Source organism: Pygoscelis adeliae, unplaced genomic scaffold, assembly GCF_000699105.1.
Source record: "Pygoscelis adeliae isolate BGI_AS28 unplaced genomic scaffold, ASM69910v1 Scaffold172, whole genome shotgun sequence".
In the NCBI taxonomy this organism is placed as follows: Eukaryota; Metazoa; Chordata; class Aves; order Sphenisciformes; family Spheniscidae; genus Pygoscelis; species Pygoscelis adeliae.
This window is the reverse complement of record NW_008824338.1, coordinates 3411529-3436746: the sequence shown is the minus strand read 5'-3', so window position 1 is coordinate 3436746 and position 25218 is coordinate 3411529. Positions and strand designations below refer to the sequence as shown.

The 25218-nt window shown below is 38.9% G+C and overlaps 1 protein-coding gene across 1 annotated transcript in view; it reads right to left on the bottom strand.

The window, feature by feature from the left end:
- Window positions 1–25218, bottom strand: part of PDE7B (phosphodiesterase 7B) — a 178455-nt gene that overhangs the window by 110815 nt on the left and 42422 nt on the right. The window contains exon 3 of the mRNA XM_009319081.1: window positions 7912–7972. Coding sequence (XP_009317356.1) covers window positions 7912–7972 — 61 coding nt within the window. The remainder of the gene's footprint in view (window positions 1–7911; window positions 7973–25218) is intronic.

The window sequence follows — 25218 nt, the reverse complement described above, 5'->3', positions numbered from 1 at the left end:
AACACATCCCGCTCATAACAGTTTGGACAAAGAATCTGGGAAATTACATGAATGCAGTCCATGTTTAGGCACGAGGTTAGGCACGAGGAAAAATCAAACTGTGAAGAAGCAAACTGAATAGGCACTTGAAATCTTTTTTCCAACAGGGGATCAGCAATAACTCATGTGACAAATGCCATGAAATAAGATATGAGATCATCTTCAGTAAATCAATCAAGCAACTGTTTCTCTGCTTTATCTAAGTGCCTAGTTAAAAAAATAAAAAAAAAAAAAAAGGAAAGGTCTGGGAAACAAAACTCAGGATTCTCCTTGTCTTACATGTGTGTGTTCCCCTAGATGGGGTGCAAGTCATAGGCCTATTTGTTATCGTCCTGGAACCATACCCAGCATTTTTCCTTGTGCAGGGTCAATAGATGGAATAGAGAGCACCTAACCACAACCTGTGTTGCCTTTAGTTTGGTGGCTAAGAAAAAAGTGGGTGCTGTGGGTTTTAACTACTTAAGGGCAATGAAAGCCCCGAATTCAAAGTTTAAACTTTCACTAGATTATTACTTAAATGGGCAGCAGAATGCAATCCTTCTGTCTGCAGCATGCTTTGGACAAAAAGGGAGGTACTTCTTGGCTTTGCACTGCACTAAATTTGCTAGCATTTGTAGCCATGCTTTGAGTGCCACTGCTGGATAGGACTTACAAACCTGTGTTTTTTCTAAATGTGATATGTGGTGAGATTCTCAGCCAAGTCAAAAAGCCTTTCTGAGAGAAAGAGAAGCTGAAGAGTCAGGGGTTTGGGGTATTTTTAGTTGGGGGAGGAGGGGCTCTTTAATCATCTCTCGAGCTTTGGTATCCCAAGTGGATCCCATGGTCCCAATGAATGGCTTTTGTAGATGTAGGCAACACAGTAACTCTCCCTTCTAGGGGAAGCCACCCTGGTGTGTTTACATCATATAGATGGTGTCAAATCCTCATTATTGCGTTCTCTCCAAGCCCCCTGACACCCCCATTTCTTTCCTGCACCAAGCTCAGACATAGGATAAAACTATATATGGTTCAAATTGATGTTTAAGCGATAGAAGAAAAACAACCAGAAATTACATTTAGAAAAGTGTTTTATATGTGTACTCAAAAAGCCAAGGCCAGTTTTTGTCTCCTTCAGCACCCTTCTGAAAGGTAGAATACTGCAAGACAAGTGGTTTCAGTCTGACCTGATTTACAGGACAGAACAGGCTAAACAGGTGGTCACTGTCACTCAGCTACCAGGCTATATAATTACCTAAAATAGTAATTAAATCAAAATTACTGCAATAATAAGATGGTATTAGAGAACTGTTCTTTAAAATATACTAAAGGCATCAGAATTTTCAATTTACTTTATCTATTTTATAGTTTCTTAACCGAATTAATCAAATAGTCATGAAACTAGAAGATAGATTTGATATTACACTGGCACAGGTTGCCCACCAGAGAGGTGGTGGATGCCCCATCCCTGGAAACATTCAAGGTCAGGTTGGATGGGGCTCTGAGCAACCTGCTCTAGTTGAAGATGTCCCTGCCCACAGCAGGGGGTTGGACTAGATGACCTTTAAAGGTCCCTTCCAACCCAAACTATTCTATGATTCTCTGAATCTATATTTACATTCTTTGTGGGTTTGGGCACAAATCTCATGATAGTAAAGACAAAGAGTTCCTACTTGTTTAGCATGAAACCATAACACAGTGATGAAGTGGCACAATGACGGTGTGTGCACACTGTAAACTCCTTGACAAAGGAGTCTTTGTTGTGGCCTCGTGCCCACCGGTTTGCCACTTTCTGTCTCCAAGCTACACTCAAAAGTAGGCAGCCTGGCATCTCAACTGGGGCCTTCCAGACAAAGCATGGGCCGATGCACCAAGTCTTTAGCCTTCTCTGTACCACTACAGCGAACAAATCATGAGCGTTCTTGGAGAAAACAGGTGAGATTTAGAAAGTATTGCATTTCAGGAAGAGACGGTCAACTGGGGGAGGAGGTCTTAAGTGACATGAAGGAGCAATAAGCCTCTATTTTGATGGTGGTAAGGTCACAGAGGTACCACATTTTTAATGTGTTTACAAGCATAGTTGCAATATCAGGAGTTAAGTCTTATTTTTAAATTGTGTTAATATACTGGAATGATATTTTAGGAAAAAAAGGAAAAAGAAGTTATTTGAAAATCTCTACCTTTTGTCTACTCAATTGGGTAGAAGAACTACAGTTCCAGAAATCTTATCTACACCATACTGTTCTCATCAGAATAAATTGTTGGTAGAGAGGCTTTCATTGGCAGTTACAGTATGAAACGTAAGTGAAAAGCTTATAGCGTGGGCTTATATGTTTAGATTTGAATTTATCTACATTAACAAGATATCAAAAAGAGGCATCGTGTTTATCTTTCTGTATTCATTCACACCATTGCTTTATAGTGGAAAAAAACCCTGCTTCCCTTCATCCAGTGTTGCAAGCTGCTCATGGAATAGAAGCCTATCTTTTTGTAGCAGACCTCCTAAGCCTCCCCCCTCCCACCGCTATAAAGTTCTGAGTAATCCTGATGGGCAGCATAGCGATGAGTGTAGATTTCTTGCTAGTCACTGTAGATTTTAGGCCTTTTTCCGATAAACATATTGCTTAATTTTACTAAGATTAATTCATGTGCTTATTTTCATATCATTTGCACAGATAGAATACTTAGTCTGCATAAGGTCAAGCGCACGTGTAAATCTTCGAATGACTGGGATATAAATAGTCCATATATGTGGCTATTTAGAACACCATTGCTCATGCATGCCTATCAGTTTCAGTAAAAGTTTTGCGTGTGCAAGAGATATAGGGTCACATTTCAAATGATGTCAGCGAGGGCTCCAGAAAGCTTTGCAAAGCTGCAAAGCTTGACCAGCGCAGAACCATTTGAATAGCTGCCTCATTTCTTGTTCTCCCTCCACTTCAGAGCAAATTGACATGTTTAACTATTCTTCAATATTTATTTTTCCCACTAAGTTATTTACCTGATAAATCCTATCCCACTAGGTTATTTACCTGATTAGGTTTCTCCAAGTAAATTTTAGTAGATTTTTTTTTTCTTTCCCAGTGAAGGTGAGTTCAACAGTTATGTAAGGCAGAGGCCAGCCAGCCAGAGCCTTGCCAGTACCCCTCAGTCCTGGCTTTCAACACAGTTGTTATTCCAGTAATGTCTCTCTCTCTTAAGCTGCAGCTGCCAACTCTGTTCAAATGTGTGGTGGTTTTCTGCTGTGGGCAAAGAGCCACCAAGACTGAAGCTGGATCCATGAAACTCATTTCATGGCCAAATGCCGATTCCTTTAACCATAACTCTCCATAGGTAATAAATGGTGGAAGTATGCCACAAAGCAGCTTTTTTTTGCAGGGGGAGGGAGGTAGGCACCTCTCTGTGCTGGAATACGAAAAAGTTTGTTGCCCCAAAGCAACAAAGTTATGTTCTAGTAGTCTGGGGAAGAAAAAAAAGGTGCCACCCCCCACCCTTTTCCCCCCCCCTTTTTTTTTTTTTTTTTGGATTGCTTTTTTCTTGGATGAATTTTAAATGGCTATTCCTGAGGAAACTACTTTTATTCCAAACAAGGATTCATCTGTCTGCTTCTGCAAGGATTAAGCCTGCACCAAAAGGGAAACAAAACTCACCCGCATTATTCCTGTCTGCACGGAATTTACAATAATGAAAAGAAAGCACCTCAGCCATTTGCTATGGGGCGTCTGGAAGGCTTGTGTTTTCATCTTACTAACTAGCTCCTTAAGGAGGGCAGTTCGCATTTCCCCTGGAAAAATGTCTGCAGACAGCAGGGTTGGCCAGCAAGAGATGTGACCTCTTCAAAATCTACCCAGTGTTTCAGTAAGGAGTAAAGACCAAATCTGGTGGTGGAAGACTGGTTACTAGAGTAACAAACTAGATAATTTGCTTTTATCATACATCCCCCTTACGCCACTGTCATCAGTAAGGTTGCACAGATTAAAACCGATGGGATGATTTAATTTTGTGTGTGTTATGATGAGTGCAGCTGCCTACTTTCTATACAGTAAATATAAGGATAACAGTCTCTATTCTGTATAAACTGGTATTTATTTGTACACTCAAGTTTCTCGTCTAGTTGGCAGACCTTTTTCCTTCTGTACTAATCTTAGAGCCTGATATGGGAACATTATTATTTCCAGGATAAATTCATAAAACTCAGTGCTCTGCCAGGTAGAGGTTACTGACTTAGCTTTGGATGAGCTAGTTAAGATGTGAGAACCGGTTAAGTTGCCTTAACTTTGGACTCTTTCAAGCTAGTATGCAATTCTTCCCAGCAGAGTTAATTAGCTTAGGCATCCAACCAGCAATTTTCACAGCAAACTAACCCAATTATCTCTGCATGATACGACATTGTGTCATGTCTGAGCCCAGAATTTGCTGTCTACATATGGGAAAAATTAACCACAGGTTGTGCCATTGAAAATAGCAGCGAGCGCTCTAGGGAGAGGGATAGTTCCCTTCTGCCCTTCATAATATGAATATCTGGACTAATAACCACATAGCGAGTACTCTGCTATATGCTCAATTTTTGCACTATCATTTTTTTAAGTCAAAATCATTATAAGTAAAGGGCATGAGGAGCCCGGGGTTCTAACTTCCAGAATGTAGCATAAAGCAAAAGCTTTTTGACATCCAGTTCAGCATTATCTAGCAATTTTGTCATGGTCGAGTGCCCTCACTAACTTGATAACAGCTCCAATTTAAGCAGAACAGTGCAGATTTTCCACCTTGCACTGGAAGTGCTGATGAGCTACTGGTGGCTCCGGAGGGACTCGGAGATTCAAGGGAAACCTCTGACAACACTTTTATTGACGGTGTGGTATTTTTATGACCTGAATTATATACTACCTCAGCTTCTTATTGTACTTCTAAATTTATTCTTGTTGTTCCTAAGAAGTGAGGAAGCACTTCTCTTCCCATTTTTCAAAGGACAATGGATGTGCAGGGATGTTTAAAGTCTTAGCCAATGCCAGGCTCAAGAAATCTGTGATAGATTTAGGATCTGAACACTGATCTTCAAAAGGCTAAGGTGAGCCACACCTTCTTCTGTGACAGTTACAAAAGTTGTATTGCTTTAACTAGTATAACATATAGAAGTGTAAAGAAACAAGCACAATATAAAGCATCACACTTGGATTATAAACATCCATCACTCCAATGCTGAAAGATGAGGCATTAAACTGATTCTTTTGCTCTTAACCTCAGGTTGAGCAATATCTAGTCAGTCCATTGAAAAGTTACCTGCTTTTACTATAGCCATTGTAAGCGTTTAGGCATTTCTTTATTTCCTGGTTTCCAGACGGAAGATAGGAATAGAATAAGATTTTCACTGCAAACCTCTCTTCCTCAACCTTTATAGAAAAAGAACCTCATTCACATAATCCATGTTACCTCAAGGAATGTGGACTCAGAGTAGCAAGCCCAGGTTTACTCATAAAAACCTTTAAATTTGAAGCTAACCCAGAACCAGTAGTATAACCTAGATACAGACCTTTTCTGACAAAAGCAGCTGTTACCATTTTCGAGTACTTCTTGATAATGTACAGTTCCAAGTATGGACCGGTCTTATGTCAAAGATCCCTGAAGAAATACAGTCAGTACTCCAGAATCCTGTGTTTCTTTTCTTACTAAGTAATTATCCTCTTGCAGTTGCTGGGACTTGCCCTCTAGATTTCTGTCAGCACTGTGTCACTGTTACAGTAAATGACAGCACGACTGTTTTAGCACATTTTAAAGACCGTGCAGTCAAGGAAGATGCCCCTGTCTGAAGGAGTGTTGTGCTTTGTTCACTGGTTATGCCCACAGACGTTATAATGTCAGCTTTGCATTGATCAACTTTGTGTTTCGTTCTCTTAGAAATTCAATTCCCTTGTAAAATCTGAAATTGGACACTACACGATGCATTCAGCACAAAGTCTTAGACCTTTTAGGTTGCATGATTTCTGGCTCCTGCTCTTCTGTACAGAGTCCAGTGTGAACGGAGAGGTACCAGAATGGACACCCTCTGGCTTTACAGCACTAGCAGAACCGAACACATTTCTGTGATAAATCAAGACAGTGGAGATGATTGTCTCCAGTATCAGAGTATTGTCTCAGAGCAACTGTATAATGTTAGTTTCTACTTCCCATACCTCTTACAGAGCCAGTTGTGGGATATCCACTTGCACTTAGAATAACCTCAGTTCTGTACATGATTTGGGATACCTTGGGGTGAAATATAATATCCTATATTATATATGACACTACAGTCCTTAATTTGTTAGAGACACTGAAGAATAATAATAGCAGGTGAAATATTTTTTAATTGAAGAGATGTAACCTCTGAGAGCCAGTCACACCTTTGGCATGACCCCTTGGAGTCATTTTTACATTCCTAGCAGTTGCCTTACAGAGCACAGCATATGTTCTTGCACATGCATATACTACAAGACTTAGGTAAGAATAAATGTAATGGAAACAAGATCTTGTTCTGCTCACTGCGCCTAAAGAATCATTTGCATTACAGATGATGCCAAACTCCCAGTTTTGGACTGACTTGTTATAAAAATGCCAAACCAAATGATGAATCAACCCGTGCAGACGACTTTCATCTTCAGGTAATTTTTTTGTTCTCAACTACCCCACCCCCACCCCCCTGCTTTTTTTTTTGCCTAATGGATAATAACATTTGCATCGATATAACTTCCTTAGAACTACAGTATTAGGAACTCAATTGTGTTTAAGCTGTAGATTATAATTGGCATGATAAAGGATCACAAGTGTATCTTTTCTGTCAGCTTGTTCCATTAAGAACCTCTAACCATGGATCATTGATGTAACAGATCATTACGGCCCATTGTGTCAGTTCATCTGTTGGGATCTGTGCACTATAAGCATGACAGATTTCCTCTGCAGCAATTATAGTCTATTGTGACAATAGGATTTAATGAATATAAACAACAAACCACATAATCTGTTATTACAGAACACAGCTATGCACCCAGATGGGAATTAAGTTCCTAGACGTTGCCAGTTGCAGTTTTTAAAATTGTGACTATTTCAGTCTTCATGTTATTAGATGCAATGCTCTAATTTACAGCATACATTTATCTCAATCCTGGCAGGTGAAAGGTCTTCAACATTTAAAGCCTAATCTTGCAAGTGTTCCGTGATTTCATTTTTTCTGAGTAAACATTATCTTTTAGGTTTTTAGACACTTACTCCCTGTCTTTCGCTGTGATACTAATCGTGCTATTAATGTTTCAGCACTAGCATTGAAGATGAAACAAGCAAATACAATAAAATTGGTCACAGAAATTAATGAAACATAGCAGAACATTCCTGTATTGTTTCCAAAGAATAGACACTTCTGCTTAATATTAATTTTTACAAATGATGGGCAAAGTGCTACGCTGGTGCAAATCTATAAAATCACAATGGTTGAAATTTTGCTGATTGATGAAGCTGAAGGTCTGACCTAGAGGCATATGATATGTATTTGTGAAATTGATACTCTTTTTCAAAGCACATAAATGCTCCTTTGCATTAAAGGTGTGCAGTCTACAAAAGTTCACATTTTTCCCAGGCTGATTTTAAAAATCAGGCTTGATGACAGAGATTTTCAGCTTTCGAATATGAGTTCTGGACTTGAGTACCTCAGAGATTACAATTATAGTGTTGGTACAGCTCTATTTTCATCTGTGTAGATGGGCACTACTGGAATATATATATACTTTGTTTAAGTAATTGACAATTCACCATAAAGAATAAATTAATGTGAATCACCACAGCCGTTATCATGTACTTTAGAGAAGAAATCCCCAATTAAACATACTTCCACATATTTGTATCAAAAGGGGAAAAGACTCTTACCCTTACCTAGCATGCGAACACATTTGGCATTCTGGTCAGGACTATCAAATGAGATTTCCCCGCACCTCTGGAAAAAAAAAAAGGATATATTTAGTTAAAGACTCTGTGATAGTATCCCTGTCCTTGTCCTCTGGTACCTCTGTTTATGTTTGGCACTAGAGATGTTCAGAGACACGTTTAAAACGTCAAAATCACAAGATTTTCAAGTAGCCAAAGTGTGAGAAAGAATTGACATTGTTAATGTGCAAAGATGGGTCAACACTGTATTCCAAGATGTTCACCAAGAAAAACTTAAGGTAACACCTATTACCTTTGTATCTATGGCTTAAGCAACTGCCTGATCCATGTTACTGTTTGTTAGCATCAGACCCAATTATACGGGAGGCCTCATTTACCACTGGTAGACAGTGCAGCCCTCTCCAGTATACTGATTTAGATGTCACATGGCTGCACCCTAAGCAGGACCTGCAAAATGATCCAACTGAAAACAAAACAAACAGCAATGCTGATTCAATAATTTGTATTTCTGTAAAACAAACTTATTTAAAAAAATGCACAACTCAAGATATTTATTAAGGAAAACTGTCACTTCACAAAATTTGAACTCTCCATAATACCTGTGAGTAAAATTGTTTTTTGTAAAGTGTAAATAATTTACGTCTCTATGCTAACATGTTTTGTTAATGAAAAATAATATTCACATGTACATATATATTATGAGGGCTGATGTTCTGTCCCTATACAAACCCAGTGAAGGAACATCGTTAGAGTTAGGATCAGAATACAAAAGTGTTGGGTTGTTTTCAAAGATAAGACATCATTTTTGAGTCCTTTATGCAGACAGGCATGTCAATTTAGCTGCCAGGAGAAACATAATTGGTGTGGCTCATGGGTCTGATCCAGCTCCGATTAAAGTCAGTCAGTGTACAGATCCCACTCACTTCAGTAGCGGTTGCTTCAGGTGCTACAAAAAAAGATTCAATTTTGTATCACTACACTCAAAGCTCATGATAGGGGCTTAAGGATAGCCTCATATTTTATAGGTAAAAGTGGTCCGTGCTTCCTTATCTACATATTTCTGGTTTTGGTATCTATGACCAAATGGGAATAAAAGCACAGTGGTTCAAGTCTGGAAAAATCACTGAGAGCTATCCATTTCCCTTCCTCTTCTTTTCTCTCTTTCTTAGGCAGTTTCCCCTTTTCAGCACCTATGGCTTTCTCTCTTATGTAAGACAAAGTGGTTAGTACTGTCTTTTTCTTTCTTTTTTTTTTTTTTTGTTAATAAAAGTGACATTTGCAGCAAATATTAAAACCTACAAAGAATCAGGTAAGTAAAAAACCCCAGAGCTTCAAAGAAGATGAAACACAGCAACAGCTTCATAAATGAACATCCCATTTGGAACTCACTATTTTAAAAATAGCCTTCACCTCCCTCACACCGAAATAAACACAAACAAAAGCCCATCTCCCACACAGAGTCTTTTCGTGCATCAGTACATCTAAAAAGAGCAAACAGATGCGCCTGTATTAACCTTCCTAGGTGGGAGCATATACTACTGAAAGATTGCAAAAGAAAAACAACACCCATCATTTCAAAGTTAATTTTACGAATGCTCTTATACCAGCTCCCTGTCAGGAGACGCAGAAATTTGCTATTTATTCTTCTAGGAAGAAAGTTAAGATGTGGGCATCTTTTCACAGAAATCTCCCAGCTTCTTCTTCATGACCATAAGTATACTTAGACAAACACAGATGTAAGAAAGCACGTCAAAATTCAGTGCCCGCCTCACCCCTGAATTTCCGCTGCTCTTTGAAAACCTTTGGTTATTTTTTATTTGGTCCCTCAGACGTATTGTATGTTCCAGACATATTTATATAAACATCACATTTCAGGCTGGCAAATGATGTCTTACAGTATGTAACAATACTCACCAGTCCTAGTGTTATGAAATTGGGAAAACGGCTAATGTTCTCCAGAGTCCACTAACATCCCACAGGACCCATTATGATGATGGATGAACTCTGAAAACTTTGCAAATAAGATTCAGACAACTGTATACAAGTTCATAGCCTTATCTGAATTCCCTTAACCCCTGCAACCCACAGAACTGGCTGAAAATCATGCTAGAACAGTCAGCCTAGGAGATTTTTCACTACTACCACTGCAGCCAGAAATACCAGGAGAGAAAGCTTCTGCAGCAATTTAATTTCTGATGCCAGTAAAAGCTTATAGGTACACACCAATGGGATGAAAAGTAGGCTGTTACCAAACTGCTCAGAGCATCTGAAAAAGACTTAGTTGGATCCTGGATGTGTAAAGTGGCACAGAAAGGCAACAGGGATTCATTTTTGCTCTTTCAAAAAACAGAGTTGTTTGGGCATTTTTGCTGTTAGCAAATGTTTTCCATGAACAAGAAGTAAGGAATGACTTCAGGATTTAATCTTTAGGATTAAACTGAGGCTTTGCCACCACTGCTATGAATTCCTGCCAGGTTTGGATAAGCTTCTGCTGTCCTTTCCCTGTTCCGGCTTTTTGGTTTGGGTTTGTGCTGCCTGCTTGTATATCGGGGCTGGTACTGAGAGATGAGGCCAAAAGTCTCTCCAGTCCCAATCCATTTCCAAACTAGTCCCAAAGCAGCTGCTCATTCTCTCCTGAAAGTTTCCAAGTAAGTTGGCTACAGAGTCACTACTGGATCCATCAGAGAGCAGGAATAGGAATTTGACATTAGATGCTGGTTATTCTACTTTTTAATTTCAACCAGTCAGAAAGCAGAGAGAGGAGGAAGAATAACCCTGGGCATATCTGCTGTACATATGCAGACCTATTGCACATGTGTAGATCATCACATATGTCTGTTGGGGAAGCTGAGAGAGAAATAGAACATCTCTTTTAAAGACTGGCTAAACAGCCTCTAGAAGCTGCCGCTTATAAGCAGCACTAGCCGTATTCATAGGAGTCAGGTCTGGAAGAAGATATCAGTTTTCTGTTCCCATTTTAGAGAAGTGAGAGTATCAATGGTGAGCTGTAAAGACCAAACATATTATCCAGTTAGGAAGAGCAATGAACTCAAACAGGAGAGCTGCCTCTGAACTTCATTTCTTGAAATCTACGATGAGGCTGGATTCATAGTCCTGACCTATATTTGAAGCTCATTAAAGTTCCAAGATTTCACTCTCTAAAAATATGATAAATCATATTCTTGGATCTAAATCATCCCTGAGTTTGGGATATTTTAAATCTCAGTTTGGGCTTCATGGTTAGGACTACTACAGCACTGGCAGGACTGGCTCTGCTGTATGTAGTCCTGGATGTTGGGCTGGTGAGTTTACAGAGGCAGCCCTGCTGAAAATAATACCACTGGTTTTCACTTCCCCCGAAGTGAGAGAGGATTTGTTGTTGAAAATCTTAAAACACTGCTGTGTTTGGAAGTGGTCAGATTTAACAAAGAAGTGGGTAAATACAAATAAAATTCACCCCTCCAAATCTTCACTATACCTTCATATCTCTTGAATCACTGAATTCTGGACTAGACTGTGGTTTTTTTTCTCTTTCTGGAGAAGAGGAAAGCATAGTTACTTTCAGTTAATAATATTTTCAGTAATACAGATGTATTTCCACATAGAATTGCAGCCTGCAATTCATTATGTGAGAAAGTATTTATATTTATGTAAGAAAATAAATTAATAAATTATCTACTCTCAGCTCCCTTTTTTGAGATCAGATGTGTGCCACGATGCTGAGGCTGTCACACAAGCTGAAACGTAGTAAACTAGAATGGGACTTTCAAGTCCCCCTTGGAAAAAGAGACTGAATCATGGAGCGGCTGAAAGTGGAACTTAAAAAAAACTTAAAAAAATGAGAGAGTTGCTGTTAGAAAATAGGGATGAAAGGACATGATATTCAGAAGAAATGTGACATGAACTCAGGTCCTTTGATGCGATAAGTAAACTGGAGAGCTTGAAGCCTGCCTAGTTGGCTATCATGGCCCAGTACCACCTCTCAGAAAAGGGAAATACAGTATTACACAGGCACCATCCTCCATAGCAAAAGGCTCTGCTGGAGGAGGGTGCTCTCAGGCAAGATGACCTCTTTGCAAGATACTATGAGGAGTACACAGGAAAACAGGAAGTTTTTTGCAAGGACCCCTGTGCCAAAACAGTGTAAGTAAAACTGCAGAAAAGTAAGGCACAACTGGCAGAAAAAAAGTTCATGCAGAGAGCGGATGGAAAATCTACTCTAGTCAGTTGTACTAATGCAGTAATGCATCTCATATTACTTCTCCAGTGTTATGTGATCATTCACAGGTTGGGTTTCCATTTCCAGCATGCCTGGGCTCACACCACCTGCATTTGAGGATTTGAGATATGTAGGAATCAACAGGGTGCATATACCCCAGACAGAATATGCCCTTAGGTTTTTTTTTTTATGTTGTGGAGAAAACTTTATGAAAAAAATATTTGCGAAGTCGTTCTATTCAACTTCTATCTGTATGGTAAATGAAAGCATTACACATTTTAAGAAGAGAGATGCAAATCAAGTAGTTGAAATAAATAGGGCTAAATTCTTACCTATGACAAAATTCAGCAAGTAAAGATCTGAAAGTGTTTGTCATCATGAGAATTGCAGTAAGTGGCAACATGCCAATATTCTACTTATTAAATGCCTATAATTAACATTTAACTATTTTAATAATTTTAGGGTGTATGGTGTTTTAAAAATATAGTAAGAGTTTTTCTGGCATGAAGTTTGAACATGCACAATTTTGACCTTTTTAAGCTGCAGAAAACCAAGTTTTGAAAAGCCAGCTTAGTCAGTTAAAAGTTTATTGGAGTAGGAACCATATTTATAGGCTTCTTCACTCTGTTCTCTTCTGTTCTGTTCTGCACGTCCTGGGTATGGTGTTCAACACATATGTCTCTTCCAACATTGCAATAATCAATGAGGTACTTGATGTACATGATCAGCCAAACATGACAATAAAGATTGGATAATTTTCTTTTTGCAGGAGGTGACAGGGATTATTATACCTCTAAATAGAGGAGATGTGTTAATTGCACATCGATTGCATGCCAAATATTTTTAAAGAATATTTTTAAAGAATGCCTCTGATTTCTTTTTTTTAAAGTAACCTTAAGTTAATATGCTTTGCTCTTACCAAAAGTAGAAAGAAGTGGTTTCTACGTAACAATATTGTTTGCTAAAAGAGTTTTTTCTTTCCTTTTTTTTTTCAGACTACTGCATATAATTTCTCATTCCTTTAGAAATCAGTTAAAAGATATACTCATAGACACAACTGATTAAAAGAAATTAAGGCAGAGCAAACAGCTTCTCTGCTTCTATGAAAAAATGGATGATCTCAGAGGCAAAAAAATGCTAGTTATTCGTATTTCTATTTTCCTATTACGTTTCTTTCTCCGTCACCTTTGAATAAAGTCCTCTAGTATGTAAAAGCATCATTCTAATTGCCTAAGGATTTATAGGTGTAAAGTCTGTTAGTGTGAAAAGCAACACTACTTCGTCAGTCTTAGCAATCTTTTATAAAAACAACTGGCCACTCTCATAAATAGCTGAAAATTAAGGGCAATATTTCACAAGGAGTCAGGCCACATGATCTTCATCTTCAGGCTGCCTGGGAGGAGATTTAAGGTGGATTCATCCTGAATGCTGATGAAATATCAGAGTGTAGGAGCTGTAGGATTTCCAATGCCTTGTTACACTTGTGGTATTTCCAGTTCTGTCTCTCCTCCCTGGCAGGGACAAAAGAAAGGACAGGAACTACCAGAGCAGACTGACATATGTAATCTGACCTGCCTGCAGCCTTTTCACAAGCACCTCCCCCAAAACGAAAGCCTTGTAATAATATCTGTTAGTGATTAAATCAATGTTTATGTAAAACAAGGAAGTTCCCTACCAGTACTCTGCGTAATCTTGAGATGCACTTAAATGTCAAATACTTCTGAATTTTGCTGAAACTTTACCCGTGATCTTTGTTGGCCTTAGCAAAGGAAGTTAAGCCATTGTTTTTATTTGTTTGGAGACAAAAGCTTTTTTTCTCTATATCACACCTTATTTTAAATTTAACAGACCCGCATTTGATCAGTTTTCTCTGGAGTGAATGATGCAAAAAGCTCACCCTATTCGTATGACCTTGAATTGCCAACTCTCAATTCTTCAAGAACTTTACTTAGCCTTTCTTACATGAAAATATGTTATAATGAATACAACTTGAGAATTGCATATATAAACATTCCCATTGGTAGTGAATACCACTAGAATCTTTCAGCTAATGAAATTGCCCAAGATCTATAAAAATTGTGATTGTTTACGTATTACCTCCCCCGGCCTTATTAACGGTTCCCGTAATTATTATAGATAAAATCTTGTACTTGCCTGAAAATTTAGACCTATATTTGGCAAGTTAAGTGTTCCACTAAATTGGGCTGCAAAAAAGTATACTTATCTTGAACTGGTATGTATTGTGTGTATGCTCACCCATTTATAAATGTGGTGCAATGACAGCATCCTGACAATTGCCTTTAAAATAGTATTAGCAGCCAGAATGCTACGTTTGCTGCTCTTCAAATTACTACTATTACATTGCAATTATTATATTGCAGCTATACCATATTTCATGGGTAAAGTCTCCAGCTTCCCTATTTAGTATCAGAATTGAGACATACTTAAACTGAAAATTCAGGTTCGATTAACGTCTGGATGATTTTCTGCAGAGTAGAATAGCTATGTCTGGGCAGACTTGTTTTGAGAGTTCCTCTCTCTCCAAGCTTTCCCAGTGAAAGAGAAGGTTTCTCTTCCCTCCAGGAAGTTAAAACACATTGCTCAAATAACCTTTCAACACTGTCAGTGTCAATCTCCAGCAGCACCTTGGCAGTGCACTTCATTCTGGAATTTACCATGCCGTAGACCTTCAGCTACTCTGAACAGAAGACACAGAAAAATAAGTAATTACAACTAAATTGAGCAATAATTCCCAACCAACCATTGTTGCCAGTAGTCAGCAGCTTGTTTGTGGGCTAAGTAGCCCGAGGTGAACCTTTAGCCAGTTCATTTTCTCACAAACCTGTGATTTACTATGGTTAAGAGTGGTTTGAAATGGATTAATGTTGCTGGAAAATGGATATAGCAGTTTAACTGCTTTGTTTTCTTCTTAAAGAACGAAAAAAAGTTTAACGGTGTGTGACTTCATTAGGGAGGCGCCAGTAGCCCTGACCCCCCTGAGAATCTGTCAGTGTTTCAATATGGCATCCCTACTTTTAAGTGTTTATAACATGGGCACTGGGAGCCAAATCTAGAATTACTAAGCAATATAACTGTTGGGTTTTAATAAGCAATAAGTCACAGTCGAGTGTGCATTAACAGGCGAGGCACAACTTGTAGGCATGTTCTGAGGGGGTGCCATCATCCAAGAAATGTTAAAGAGCAGACTAATTTTTTACCCTCATGGGATGAATCGGTATTACAGTTCATTTTCTAGTTCACATTTTAAAGAATGTAAAACATCTGTAGACTACGTAAGGGATCCTCCCACCACAAAAACAGTTCAAGTGGGAGGGAAGATGGGAGGAAAATATCAATACTAGGGAAAAGGCAAATTCGTTGTCTCTATTTATTGTTGCTCTGATGTGAAACATCAAAGTTCTCTGTACTTAAACATTTTCTGGACCACATAATTGTCTTTCCTCCTCCTTTGAGTTGCAGAGCTGGGCTGTTCTCCTAGCTGCTTTCTATGATCTAACTTTCACTTTCTACTGAAATATCTAATGAGAGGAAAACATAGGATTAATTTGTGCAAATTTAGGTCTCAACTTCAACCGGATGTTTTTCTCACTATTTCCCACTGATCTACTGGATCAAAGGCAGGGTCAAAGCCTCAGAAGTACCGACTGACACACCATTCTTTCCAAGCAAATCAAAGGTCTGTGGGAGAACGAATCTCCTGAAGAGTCTCCTCAGGCTGTTCAGAGCAACGTGGGATGAATTTTGGCACCTGCTTATTTGTGTGTGCCCACTGCATACCATATGCTTTGCATACAAAAGCACAGTCTCAGGAAGGACAAGAAGACTGAGTGCCAGTAAGCCATCGCAGGCATCGGGTTCCTCCTGCCTAATACGACTGTCTCCCTGACCACTTTCTGAGCGGTACCACGTGCCAGTGGCCACCTGCTTCTCAGGAGCTGGGTGTTCTTGGTTCCCTAAAACATTGGCACGCACCGAGGCAGTCCTGTTTCATCCTTTCCAGGACTTCATTTTTAAGGGATGGGAGTTGGTGACAACAACCCATGCCAAAAGCATACCAGCAACTAGGTAACGTGTTCATGAGTCCACTGCTTTCACTCGCCTTCTGGCATAGATGCAGACTTAGGTAACAGAACTAGCACTGGACCAACAAACCACGTCGGAGAGAGTTTGAAGTCATCAAACCTCAAAACATACATGTGGAAGGTCTGGTCAAGCAGACAGCTTCAGCAGAAGTGAAAATAGAGCACTTAGAGGCAGAAGGCAGGAAACTACTTTTCCCTAGTTCCTCACTTGTGCACCAGACACTGCTTGGGTCTGAAGGTAGTAGGGTCCCGTGGATAGCTATACAATGACTGCAAAATTGGCCATCCCGTTAAAAGTGAGCTTTTCCCTTTCTCTTTTCTGGCTCTCTTTCTCTCCTCGCTCCTTCCCTAAGGTAACTGTGTTTGAGTCCTGCCATCCATGAGGGACTCTGCAAATAAAACTTTGTACGAACAAAATCCTTTCTGCAACACTGTGTCGTCACACGGTGCCCTAAGGAAACCTGGGCCCAACTGCTGTGCAAAGAGGACACAACCAAAGAACGGCCTCAGGCCTTGGTTTCATTAGCTGTGTAGATTATTTCAATGTGTCGCAACATGAAATCCTCACTTCAAACTGTATCTCCTGAGCTTATCACCAACCACTTACAGCTTTACTCCCAAATTTGATTCTGGTTATCCTTTTAAAACATCTTGAGCTCTCCTGCCTCGTACTTATTTTTAAACTCTTTTGCCGCTATACGCAACTTCATATATAAGCACTATCTGCAATTGTTCTGTACCAATGGCCTGATACAAAATGTTGTGGGCATCTGTCCAGCATGTTACCAAACACATACTGTAAAAATGGGCATGTATAGTGGTGTTTTAGCCTATTAACACATGCTTCTACAGTCATAACTATCAATTAGAAGTACTCTTATATTAGTGCAGTTTAGAAAAGGAAATCAAACCAAAAAACTAAGTAACCTTAGCTCTGCAAAAATGACTTTCAGAACTTCAAGTACAGCCAGCATACATCACATTTCTACATGCAGAACATATGGAGCTAAAAAACAGCAAGTGTTGTTTTGACAGGAAAAACTTGCATTTCAAAAATTGTCGTATTAGACATTGGGGAAGAGCATTTTCTGCATTAAAAGAAAGTGTCATTGATACTAACATATCTTTTTGACAACTTTCAAAGTGGGTTTAATAACATATCTGGAGCCATACAAATGCCATTATTGTCAGGAAACATTTAGATGCTACTGCAATAATCACTATGAACGTATTTCAGGTACACAGAAATTCATGTTTTTTGCACATATTAGTTACAGTTTCCAAGGTTGCAGTCTTTTGGAGCAATGCCAAAAAGGCGGATTTTCTCCCTGAAAATAATTCCCAGAAACAGAGACTTTCTTTTAGAGGTTTGGGTTTTTTTTAATGTGTGAAAACATCAGTTCAAAGCAGGTGTATTGTTGGCAAGTGCTGCACAAAGCTGCTCTTTTATCTTCTCTCACTTCTCAACAGATTCTGGCTATAATCTCTTAGCCAAGGCTACATCTGTGCCTATCCTTGAGATGGTAAAAGAAAAGGACAAAGCTCCTGCAAATGTTTCTTTTACTTGTGGTAAAACTCATCATAGGAGTTTACACAAGGAATGAATTGCCCAAGTAGCTTCCTTCTTCTCTTGCAGGCCCAAGGCCTTCCCAAGTCACGTGCATCTTAATTCCCCATACAAAAATTGTAAAAGCATTTCATTCTAGAGAGGCTTATTTTAGACTGCAGAAACAACTGGAATAAAAAACAGTAAAAAGACTCCATGGAACAAAATGTCCCCTAGGTCTGCACTCAAAGTCTTCTTGAGCCGTCAATCACCAGTCTAGAGAAAATAAAGCCATCATAGTTTCATAGCTATCTGTGACTGTCATAATCTTGTTTTGCGAACAAGTATTCAAACAAGTCTGGAATGATATTATAGAGTTCACTTCCATGTGTAATCCAAACAAGATCCTGAGCGTATTGGGGGGTAAAAGACCTCTTAAGTCACCCTACGGCAAACACTTCACCTGCCACACTTCATTTTCTTAATAAGTTTTCATTACTAAGGAACATGAAAGTGTTTTAGACTTGATTATGAAGAACTGTATTTTTGCAGAAGAAAAAAGATCATGTACCTCACACTTTAAATAACTATGACATACAGTAAAGCACATTATATAAGAAAGGTAATATTTAGTAAAAAGCAGGGTACAAATTAATTTCATAGAATGCCTCTGTACTAAACCAGCTTGCTTTGTAATAGAAACAAGAAAAAGGAAATAGTTACAGTTCTTTCAGGCATTGCTAAGAAGAGACAACACCTACTATTTATGGGAGCCAAATGAAGGTTAGCAAAGGATTTGGTTGAATGTGGTTCCATCCCTTTATCTGGGTTTACCTTCTGAAGATAAATTCTCTTGAAGAGATGTGTCCTCCTGTTGTATGTAGTAAACCTCAAGTATTTTGCAAAAATGGCAAGGCCATGTCTCCTGTTACTCCCTATTCAACTAGATACTGCTTTTCTGGGTGGAAACTGAGAACTGTACTTCATCTGTAGAAGAAAAAAAATGTTAACCTGTTAACCTCTTGTTGTCATGGGAATAATCTTACATTGCCTTTTGGCCTGGTTTTGCTCATATCTTCCACTCTTAGCTGCCAAAGTCAACACGGTGAACGTATTACTGGTGCAGTTTCTAGCATATATCCCCTACCCATCTGTACAAAACCAGACAATGCCTTTGATTTTTAGTGTTAACCAATTTGATTCTGACTAACATGCATGGCATCATTTCTATTCAGTGTCTGTTACCAACGTTATCACCATACCTCTGAATTTGTTGCAGTAGGCGCATTAAGTAATGTGACTAATATCTGCCATATATAGTTTGTTCTTTATCTGGTCCCCCCAAGGGGAAAACTGGGTGTACAATGTAGCATTTTCTTTTCAAAAGATTTTATTTTTTTGGATGTGTTTGTTTTTGTCTTGTGCTATTGAAGTGTGACTGTTGTTATGTATTTCTGTAGAAGATGGGATGGAAAAGCAGCTCCTAAGATGTATTGTTTTTCAATTGTTTCTTGAATTCCCTATTTTTACATGATAGGCTTCAAGAAAAATCATTCTCTCTGTATATTTTCAGACAATTGCTAAGATACTGAATGTCTTACCTAGTTATTTCTTTAAATTACGTCTCTGTTTTGGTAGAACATCTGTTTTATAAAACCCCCAAGCAATTAACATCTACATCATTTTTAAAACTATGATGGACTTTTTGAATCTCACTTGAGGGAACTGAACTCTAGGTTTTTAAGTTTGTAAAGGAAGACAGATGGAAATTTCTAGAGATTGACTTAGCCCACCTGATTACAGAGAAAGCCTGGATGCCTAACTCTTCATCAATTAAAGTTAGAAGGATTTAGCTGACTCTAAGCATAAACATCTGCTGTACATTTGGATGCTAAAATCATTGTTAATCCTGAATGTTAGAGGCTGGATTTGCACAACAGAAGAAATGTTCTCCCAGTTGCCACACGACGGCAAGGTGGCTGGCAGGTAAGCAGAAATGAGGGAATTGCAGATGGTCTCACCAGGACATGTGGGATGTCCAGAACCTTTGGTTATAGAGGGAGGCCAGTATGGACTGTTTAACAACTCTAGATTCATTGCATTTTTGTGAAGGAATTAAAAAGATGTTTTTAATACTGCTTTGGTCATAGTTATTAGGACTAATTGACCACTTGGGAAGAGTACAAGGTGAATAGCACAGTACAGCTGTGAGGCTCACAAACAACTAAAGGAAAATATGGCATTTTCTTCACAGTAAACAGAACACCTTTTCTGAAGCTATGGGTAAATCCTGTTATTTCCTCCTAGCTTTAAAGAAATGATAAAGCAGTAGGGAAAATAATGTTTCCAGTTTTCCTATTTTATTTTGTTGTATACCTTTGTATATAACATATAATACCTATAATGAAGTATAAAAATACAGTTATAATTGTCGGGGGTAAAGATTGCTGAGTGAATTATACTTTGTGGGAAGCAGTGGTATATTCAGAAGTTGTGCAATGCAGTGATCAAGAGAAAGAGGCAGAAGATTCTGACTTTCTTTGTCAGAATCTGAAAGCATCTCTTATTAAAAATTGTCTTTTTAAAACATTAATACATTATTATGGTGTCTGTGGTATTTACATACGGTACTTGTCATTCTTCACAAATGAGTCATGGTGTCCCATATATTGCAATATACCTGAGCCACGTGACTGATAAAACTGCACATATTACAAGTGGTACATCCTTATCATTTTACAAAGAAAGAACAATGAAGTTTTTTACAGCAGCAATTAGAAACTTTGCTTAAACTTATTTTCCTAGCATTTACAAAAATTCTTTTGAAACAGAATTTGCATAATACATAAATAATGAAGTTATACCCAATTATCTTGGCTGACTTTATTTTAAAACTGAAAGGTACTCTTCATTTTATGCCACACGATCCTAATTAATAACCCGGGTGAAAATGCTGTTCAGCGCAAACAAGTTTTTCAGTGGAAATACGCTGGGTTCCAATTAAAAGAGGTTTTGAAGTACCTCCTGTTTTTATGAAAACACATGAAATTTGCATTGGGATATAAACTCTTGTTGCTCAGACGCATCTGTATTATGGATGCAGATGCACTTCTATTATTTGAATGCTGGCAGTGCAATGGTAACCTACTGACTGACGTGATTGCAGCAGATCTCATGCCGAGACTGACACAAAAAATAGCGAGTTTTTAACAGGTCTCTGCATTTGGAAAGCATTTGGTATCTCTGATTTTTTATTATTTTTTTTAGTTCTTTCCATTTTTATGTTAGTTATTGTTCACAGTATTATTTAACATTACCCTTGAGGCAGGCTAAGTTTTACAGTTAGATACTGTACAGATGGGAAATGGAGGAAAGGACTGATTACACAAACTTGCTAAAGGTCGCCAACCCACTGAAAGAGCAGGGAGTAACATTCCAGTTGCCTCTAATTCTGTGTACTATTCCTTACATTAACAGTATGACTACATTTATCTTGTTGAGTAATGGATGAGTAAATACAGGAACTAATAGTGCAGACTGATGAGCACTCTCACCTCATAAAGTCAACTGAGCAACTTAGGCCAGAAAAATCAGCTTTGAGGGGAGATATTTTGAAAACAAGTGTCACATTAGATCAGAAACACTGTAAAGATTTTATTTCCAAAAGGCACCTCGGTGACTTAAGAGCACAGTTATTAAATCAGCCCTGTGCTTGTTGACCATTTGGTTTTTCCTTATGAACCTGTACGTAAGTAAATCCAGCACACACAGGTAACACATTGGTGAGCATATGAGAGGCTCCGTTTGTCTCTGATATGCAGAGGGAGTGAAGACCCTGACTGGTACAGCAGTGATTCTTTAGCTAAATCTGATTGCCACCACCCCCACTTCTCCCTCCCCATCTGGAAGCCACTGGATGAATCCCTGGAGTATCAGTGGGCATCACACATTGACAGCAACAGGAACTGTGAGGACACATGTAAAGGAGAGGGTGAACATTGCCAGCTCTGCATATCAGATGGTCTGTTCTGTGTTTAGTATTGACACATTCATCTTGCAAGAAGCTAATTGGATTTGTACAAAAATATGAATGAGGATAGAGATGAAAACTGCCTTCTCGGGACTTCCCTTCAAGGGGAAACATAGAAAGGTTTATCCTAATGAAATGTCTGTTTCAGAATAATCAGACTTGGTAAAAAAATCATAAAACTGAAACCAAGGAGGTCCTAATTTTGAAAACAATCACCAGACAAAAACTCCTTAAGTTAAAAAATCACTAAGTAAGACTAATCTTCCCATCTGGATGTACAGTAATCCGAGAGAAGGATAACAAAGTTATTGTGTGGGTTTTTCAATGTTTTTCTTGTGTTCAGTGTGGTATTTCACAACTGACTGGGGCCTCCTTCCTCAGTACATTGGGAAACATCCATTGCAGTATTAGATTCTATAAATGAAAAAAAAAATAATTGCCAGAAATCTAACTCCTGTAACATAAGAAGTTGGCTTTTTGAGAAGCTCAGTTTCCAGCCATTGCTAAATTAATCTACAGATGACAGACAGCCCTCTTTGACCGCTGGAAATCATGCTCCAGCTGAACTAGGAGGTCTACTGACACTGGGCTAGTACTGCTTAGCCAGCTGCCACAGGCAGTAATTGCCCCAGGGACTGATGTGGACAACACTCAGCATCCCCCATGTGCAGATAAATCAGGTGGCAGCCATCAATGCAGATCCCAAGCAAGACTCAACCCTGCCCTTCTGAAGAGCAGAAAGGCAGCTTTCCTCTCTACGCCCAATTCCTAAACCACCATCACCGAATAAAACTACTGTCTTCTATTGTTTTAACCACGTAGAAGTTAAAAAACAGGTCCTGTTCATCACCGAATGTCCACCAAAAATCGAAGCCATCACACATCAGTGGCATTCTGGACACTACTGTGATGACATATCCCCTCATTCAAGGCTGCCTGTTCACCTCTACTAGACACTAGCTGTTTAGCTACTACTGAATTGCTCTGGTAGTGCTCACTAACAACAGCATCTTTAAATATGACATGAGCCAGCCCGGTTAGTATTTTGAAATATATTGGTTTTCCCACAGTTATATTGCTTCATGAGAGAAAGCTCTGTCCTAAGTCCACCTCCCTTTTCAACATGGAGACTGGACATTTCTTGATCGCACATTTATTTTTATCTGGAGACTATATAGAAGGGATTAAAAAAGCCTATTGTAATAACACAGAAGCCTGGAAAAAGATTAAAAATGTGTCTTTCCCATGGAAAGGATGTTAATCCAGTATCAAAAAGTGTTTAGGCTGTGATATCTTTGGAATCTTACGGATGTCACCTTACAATGGTGTGCTAACTATGAAGGGTCTGACTGGAACCAAACAAAGCTGAAATTCAATGTCATCCTGCTTATCCTTTACACGTTATATCACCCTAAAGCAGGGAATTTCAAAACAGTAAATTGCTATAATCCCAATGGGAAATCAAGGATGGAGAATTTCCTGTCCTTTGATATTTAAAATCAGAAATGCTGCTGTTTTCTTTCAACTTACTTTTATTGGTTTTTGCATAATACTTGAAACAATACATAAAATAAATATTTTACAATTTTGTTCCTGAACATTTTCACAAAACAAACACAAAATACCGCAACCTTGTCTACTCTGTTGACCTTCGCCACAAGTGTCCAGGACATGAGTGTCTCCACCCACCCACCAGCCAGCTACATAAAGGATTAATATGGTATTTTTAAAGGGAAAATCAGGAGTATGCAAGGACTGCTTGAGAACCCATAAGAAGAGATAATGGGGAAAGTACGCTGTTAGGAGGTTCTCCAACAATCTTTACCAAAAACACAGGACACAGTGAAAACTCAAGGCTTCTTTTATAAAGAAGAGCAGTTCTTAAAAAGTTCTTAGCCCTCTGTAGCTAGACCAGGCACAGTGCAGTAGTCACAAAAGTATATCTCTAAAGCTTCTTCTGTCTTTGAAAATTTTGTCTAACCATAGTTTTGAATCCTGGCAACCTGTACCTTACATCTGACATCTGGGGGACCTGATATCTGTCACTCAGCAAAAAGAAATGAACTATCTTACTGTTGTGGTTTAACCTGGCAGGCAGCTGAACACCACACAGCCATTCGCTCACTCCCCCCGCAGTAGGATGGGGGAGAGAATCGGAAAAAAGGTAAAACTCGTGGGTTGAGATAAAGACAGTTTAACAGGACAGAAAAGGAAGGGAAAATAATAATAATGATAAAAGAATATACAAAACAAGTGATGCACAATGCAATTGCTCACCACCGCTGACTGATGCCCAGCCAGTTCCTGAGCAGTGGCCATGGCCCCCCGCCCAACCTCCCTAGTTTTTTTGTTCAGCATTACATCATCATATGGTATGGAATATCCCTTTGGCCAGTTTGGGTCAGTTGTTCTGGCTGTGTCCCCTCCCAGCTTCTTGTGCACCTCCAGCCTCCTCACTGGCAGGGCAGTATGAGAAGCTGAAAAGTCCTTGACTTAGTACAAACACTGCTCAGCAACAACTAAACCATCAGTGTGTTATCAACATTATTCTCATCCTAAACCCAGAACACAGCACTCTACCAGCTACTGGAAGAAAATTAACTCTATCCCAGCCAAAACCAGGACACTTACCATGCCTTCTGCAGAGAAAACTAAAAGAACACCAATAGCCTTCATACCAAAACACTGATACTTTCAAAGTCTGCCAGAAACACTCTTTATCCCATGCAACACCACAACAAAGCAGCTTTAGTCCCAGAGAAAAGAGAGTGTCAGCAAACCTTTGAAGAAATGCTTCTCATTGACCAGTCCACATCAATGGACTGTGCTTCCAGAACACCTAAATTACCAGATATGTTGACCTTCTTCCAAATCAGAAAGGGTTAAGATATTTTCAAACCTCATTACACCTCATTCAAAATGAAATGAAAATGTTTTGCCCGGTATACAGGATGTGCATGAACAAGTGCAAATTTACACGTGGACATACGAACAAGCTACAGCCTCAGTTCTTCAGTTCATAATGTGTAACCATCCTTCTGAAGAGCAAAACAGGTGATTGATAGCACCATCTCTGCAATACAGCAGAAGTGGAGAATAGCAGACCAGATCAGTCTTTGGAGAGAATTTAGAATAAGTATAGGGACCTGAAACGGGAATTTAAATTCATGCTTTTGTGAAAAGTACTTTCAAATCTCTCATAATCACAAATAATTAATACTTTGCTATATAGTCTTCTTACATCAGTTTCTGGGAGCTGATTGGTGCTTTCATCAGAGAGAAAGCATTAGTTGGAAAATCGTCCTTTGCACAGATTTTAGTAAAACATCATTATTTTCTGAACTTTCCAGTTTGGACATAAAGGCTTTGTCTATACTAGCAAATTAAAGATATCAGG